General features: G+C 29.9%; 3 protein-coding genes and 1 non-coding gene across 4 annotated transcripts; 2 read left to right on the top strand and 2 right to left on the bottom strand.

The window, feature by feature from the left end:
* Positions 1 to 363: 363 nt before the first annotated feature.
* Positions 364 to 1,005, bottom strand: NAEGRDRAFT_74304 (uncharacterized protein; the record flags this gene model as incomplete). The annotated part of the gene is made up of 1 exon (XM_002670694.1): positions 364 to 1,005. The coding sequence occupies one exon, from the start codon at positions 1,003 to 1,005 to the stop codon at positions 364 to 366; it is 642 nt and encodes a 213-aa protein (XP_002670740.1).
* Positions 1,006 to 2,316: 1,311 nt separating this feature from the next.
* On the top strand, positions 2,317 to 3,003 carry NAEGRDRAFT_53376 (uncharacterized protein; the record flags this gene model as incomplete). The annotated part of the gene is made up of 1 exon (XM_002670745.1): positions 2,317 to 3,003. The coding sequence occupies one exon, from the start codon at positions 2,317 to 2,319 to the stop codon at positions 3,001 to 3,003; it is 687 nt and encodes a 228-aa protein (XP_002670791.1).
* A 257-nt stretch (positions 3,004 to 3,260) lies between these two features.
* NAEGRDRAFT_t692 lies at positions 3,261 to 3,333 on the bottom strand. Its single transcript has one exon. It is a non-coding gene; the product is annotated as a tRNA-Lys (tRNA).
* A 238-nt stretch (positions 3,334 to 3,571) lies between these two features.
* NAEGRDRAFT_53375 (uncharacterized protein) lies at positions 3,572 to 4,762 on the top strand (the record flags this gene model as incomplete). The annotated part of the gene is made up of 1 exon (XM_002670744.1): positions 3,572 to 4,762. One exon carries the CDS (start codon positions 3,572 to 3,574, stop codon positions 4,760 to 4,762), a length of 1,191 nt encoding a protein of 396 aa, XP_002670790.1.
* Between the last annotated feature and the right edge of the window lie 1,239 nt (positions 4,763 to 6,001).

The raw sequence follows: 6,001 nt of genomic DNA, 5'->3' as shown, positions 1-6,001 counted from the left end.
CACTTATGTATTTGGCTCCTTCTACACCAATTTCATTGGAATATATATCGAGTGATGTTAATTGTTTCATTCCACTTATGAATTTGGCTCCTTCTACACCGATTTCATTGTGACCAATATCAAGTGATGTTAATTGTTTCATTTCACTTATGTATTTGGCTCCTTCTACACCAATTTCATTGGAATATATATCAAGTGATGTTAATGATTTCATTTCACTTATGTATTTGGATCCTTCTACACCGATTTCATTGTAATGTATATCAAGTGATGTTAATGATTTCATTTCACTTATGTATTTGGCTCCTTCTACACCAATTTCATTGGAATATATATCGAGTGATGTTAATTGTTTCATTTCACTTATGAATTTGGTTCCTTCTGCACCAATTTAATTGGAAGCATATCAAGTGATGTTAATTGATTCATTTCACTTATGTATTTGGCTCCTTCTACACCAATTTCATTGGAATATATATCAAGTGATGTTAATGATTTCATTTCACTTATGTATTTGGATCCTTCTACACCAATTTCATTGTAATGTATATCAAGTGATGTTAATGATTTCATTTCACTTATGAATTTGGCTCCTTCTACACCAATTTGATTGGAATGTATATCAAGTGATGTTAATTGATTCATTTCACTTATGTATTTGGATCCTTCTACACCAATTTCATTGTAATGTATATCAAGTGATGTTAATTGTTTCATTTCACTTATGTATTTGGCTCCTTCTACACCAATTTGATTGGAATGTATATCAAGTGATGTTAATTGATTCATTTCACTTATGTATTTGGATCCTTCTACACCAATTTCATTGTAATGTATATCAAGTGATGTTAATTGTTTCATTTCACTTATGTATTTGGCTCCTTCTACACCAATTTCATTGGAATATATATCGAGTGATGTTAATTGTTTCATTTCACTTATGAATTTGGATCCTTCTACACCAATTTCATTGTAACCAATATTAAGTGATGTTAATTGTTTCATTTCACTTATGTATTTGGCTCCTTCTACACCAATTTCATTGGAATATATATCGAGTGATGTTAATTGATTTCATTTCACTTATGTATTTGGCTCCTTCTACACCGATTTCATTGTAATGTATATCAAGTGATGTTAATGTTTCATTTCACTTATGAATTTGGCTCCTTCTACACCAATTTCATTGGAATGTATATCAAGTGATGTTAATTGTTTCATTTCACTTATGAATTTAAGTTTATCTGAAGAGTTAAGCAAGCCACAAGAAAACTTAACATTTACAATACTATTCATGAATTGACTTTTCATTAACAATTCAATTCTTTTTTCTGTTAATTGTTTTGTAAATTGAATAACAAGTTTTGAACGTTCCTTTATCACATTAAACCATTGTTTTGAAATTAAAGAACAATTATTCAAAATAAACCACGAATCATCAATCATGCAAATAATTTCAAAACAAACATCATCCGAAAATATAACATTCTCTATTAATTAACAATTCAATCCATTAATTATTATTTTGAAAATAACCCTTCGAAATACCAACCTTCTTGTTTTACCTCCATCGCGATGATAATTGATGATAGCTGAAATATTGGTAGTTTTTTCTGATTAAAATCACAAGCAACGATACAATGAAGTTGTGTTACAACTATTGATGTTCCGTCATGTTCTAAAATGATAACAAATAGACTTCCGGCAAATGCGCATTTTAAAATACGTTGCAAACGGAGTCTATAAATTCCCAAACAAAATTCTTTACAGTAAGTTTTCAAATATTTTTTTACCATTGGTTTTTTGTGTGAATCACACATTATCAGAATTCTTATATACAGTAAACATGAATGCTTAAAAAACGTAATAAAAAAAATGAGGACATTTGTAAATTCTATATTTGCTCTGATGACTCTGGCTCACCTCTTCCGAACAGAAGAACATAATAACAGGTGGTCACATAATTTCGTTAGAATATTCGAAAACAAAGAATGGTATAGATCAGTTTCACATATTTTCCTCCATGTAGATTTAATTCATTTAATATCAAATTTATATTGTTTTAATCAATTATCTGAAGAATTTGAGCAATTTGCAACTCTGTTTTTATTTGCGCACATTTCAATTTGTATTATTTTGATTAATTACATGGTTGACTTTTTATACTATTCCCTAATTATTAACAAATTTCAACGTGTAAAGCAATTTTACCGAACTCACAATGCCATAGGATTTAGTGGAGTAGTATATGGTTATGAAGCATTTTTATATGTAATGCTTGGAGTTAATCCTTTCCAATTGAGTATTTTAGTAGCAATGTTTTATGGAGATTTTATTGGACACTTGTTTGGAGCTATTTCAGGATTTCTTGCTGTGTATTGGATGTTTTATTTTAATAGAAGTGCAATTGAATTGATTGGAATCATATTTATTGGATATTGTTTAATGAGGTCAACTGGTGATCCAAATAGAGAAATGATGGAAAGAAATAATGTGGTGGTGAATAATGAACTACCACTTAGATTGAATCAAAACTTGGAAGGTGATAATAGGATTGTCAGGAATTATAATGTTGTAAATGGGAATCTTGAAAAAATTAGACCTGTTGTTTCGAATAGAAGAAATGAAAATCTTGAACAACCTGCTAATAGATCTACTATCAACCAAGAAAATATTGCAGTCAGGCCTAGGATACGAAATGGAGTTAATGGATCTAGACGAAACACAAGACATAGAAATACCCCATCCAACAATATAGAAAACACTTCTCCAAATGTTCACCCACAAGAAGTTATTGAAAATATTAATGAACAAGATATTCGAGTGGTCAATCAAGAAGAACAACCAACACGAACTGTAATGCCACATCACAATGTTGATCCAAGCAATGTGAGATTTTTGAGACACCAAATGTTAAATAAGCTTGAAAAGACAAATGAATACACTGGTAAGAGAAAAGCTAATGCATTTACTCAACCAAAGGCAAAGAAAAAGAAGGAATAGTGAATGCTTAATAAAATATGAGGAAGAAAAAGAAAATCGCCTATCCTGAAGGTCGAATATTCAGAACATGTAACAGTTTCTATTTCTTCTCTTGCAAGTGACACATAAGTAGCCTTTCTCTTATGGTTTTCAACAAGATACAGATAAGTTCTTGAGGTTGTTTGTAACTTATGTACCAGACAATCAAATAAAGATGAGATTTCAAGAAATTGGTACAACAAAATCAACATAAATTCAATGCAAAAATAAAAGGAAATCGCCCACCGTGGGGGTCGAACCCACGACCACAAGGTTAAGAGCCTTGCGCTCTACCGACTGAGCTAGACGGGCTACATTAAGCGTTGTTTGTCACCTTATTCATGCTTTCTCCCTGTTATTTGTTGGTATATGTTTGTTTAGCAATTACATAGCCGTCTATGATTTGTCATTGCTAACCCTATTGAGAATTGTTTTGTTGTTAATATCTCTTCTTAGTTAGGTTATCTGCACTAACAGTTCCATGTTCATTGAATTAACAAGTTCATTTTCACAACAAATCCACTAAACTCAAACAACACAACAAAAAAAAATGATTATTGATGGTATCAGTGATAAAGGAGCAGTTTATAAAATTGTTTTACCTCCTCTTGATGAAACATTGAACAGTTCCATCAAGGGAATTTACATTTGGTGTCATGGTTATAGACCAGTTGGAATACCTTTAACTGCAGTATTTGACTATCATTCCGAACCATATGCTACCTTACTTAGAAGAGGTTTTATATTAGCATCAACTTCTTATCGTAGAGAGGGATATATATTAAAGGATTCAGTGGAAGATGTAAATGATTTAAGAAATTTTATAATTGATAAATATTGTAATGGAAATTCAGAAGGATTAACTGTAATTTTGGAAGCAGAATCAATGGGAGGAGCTATTGTTACACTATTGAATGAAAGATTTACAAGGAATGAATTTAGTGGAATTATTGCCACGGGAGCTGCTTTGTTTATTCAAAAAGATCCAATTGATGATCCTATTCAATTCTTGTACAAACCAAAGATTCCTCAGATTTATATTTGTAATTCTAGTGAAATGTCAATTGTTAAAGATTATATTGAAAAATCAAAAGAAGAAAAAGAGAAAGATACATCAATTGTTATTCCTCAATTGTTATATATTGAGAGAGAGGGACATTGTGAAGTTTATTGTGAAGAATTGCAAATTGCCTTCTCAGCAATGTTTGAATGGTTGAAAGATGAAACTTATTTTGAAAAATTGAATCAGGAAATTCATGATATCACCTTGTATGATTTAGATTTCGAGAAGGAATTGGAAAATCCTGGTTTGGAAATTATTGAACATAATGAAGGAACAAGAGGAGCGTGGATTTATGTTGATGAACTCACTCTGTATAATGAGGTTATTTTGAGAATTGGAAGACAAGATTTTAGAAAGTTGTTTATTTATCCTTACAATCAGTTTACAATTTATATTGCAAAAGATAGTAAGCCAAACACTAAATTTGAATTGGATGATTTGAATAATGATCAGAAAGTGAATAGATTTGATATTCTCCATGCTAGTTATCCATTCACTGGTATTCAAATAGGAACATTGGTTTCAAGTTTTAATGTTGATAATAATCTCATTATTAGAAGACATTTCACAGGAAATAATTTGAATATGGCAGGTACTGAAATGGGTGTGCAAATTTCTCATCTAGTTTTTATTTTAGAAAAGCAAAGATTCAAAAAGACTAGAAAGGTTGTAAATTAGTATAATGTGTTAACATTGATAGTAAATTAAGATTTTTGTAAAATTTGTTCTAATAAAGTGTAATGTAATTGGACTGAATCATGAGTGGTATAATCTGCCCACAAATCATGGTGATTCCACATTAAACAAATTGCAACAATTGCATGGAATATTTGATGACTAGCTCCAAAAATATCAAACTTGTAAGGGAAGTATTTCTCAGGAAATTTAGTGACTCTGAAAATCATTGCCAAAATTAGTAAAAAGTAAGATCTGATAATGACTGTTCTGAATAGTAATCTATTAAAATCCAATAATTCAAATAAATGAGGATTAGATATGGTAATATTCAATTCATTTCCAAAAGTAGCATTTAAAATTAAATCAATAAAAGAAACTTGATTTCCAACTAGTGGTTTGAAAATATATTCATATTGCATGTAAAATCTCAAAATCATACTACCAATACCCAACGTACTAAAAATTGCAAAATTAATTGTTCTTTGTTTTGTTAATCTATATTTAACCATTTTTGGAATCCAAGTCCACAAGTGAATATATCCTACTAAACTAATACATGTTAATACTATTGAAATATTATCAAATCCCTTCAAAAAATAATAACAAGACCAAATATTAGCTCCTGAAAATATTGAAATTATTCCTCTCAAATCACAAATTAAACAAAAATGGTAACTAGTTTCATTATTCATTCTAAATATGTGATAAATTGCACTTAATAAATACATTAAAAAAGCACTTGTATAATAAATGAATGAAATTACAGTATCCATAATATCCTTTTGACTATAAATTGACTCAATTGTACATTGAAATATTAAATATCCAAAATAGAGAGCAGGAATTAAATGTGTCCAAATATTTAAAGTTTCATTATGTAAAGTAAATATTGAATAAATGCATTTTTGAATGGATTCTATTGGCATCTTTCTATATCCACTATTAATATATGGATTATCTTCTTTGAGAAGAGCATGTAATCGTGTTGGGAATTTTTTAATTCCTGGTTTCATTGTTTCCATAAATGGATACCATGGATATGAATAGGGTTTCAAGTTACATTCATAATTTTCATCATCGTGCTGCTCGTGATGATGTGTACATTCACACAAAGCTGCATCATCATGCTCAGTGTTGTGTAAGTGATGTGTGGACATTTTTTTTGTGTGCTTCACAATTGATTGTGAACAGAGTTTGGTTCGCACAGAAAAAGTAAAGTGTCCGATGAAATAGTCCGAC

This window comes from Naegleria gruberi, assembly GCF_000004985.1.
Source record: "Naegleria gruberi genomic scaffold NAEGRscaffold_68, whole genome shotgun sequence".
NCBI lineage: Eukaryota > Heterolobosea > Eutetramitea > Acrasida > Naegleriidae > Naegleria > Naegleria gruberi.
The sequence above is the reverse complement of the archived record's forward strand: the minus strand, read 5'-3'. Positions and strand labels throughout refer to the sequence as shown.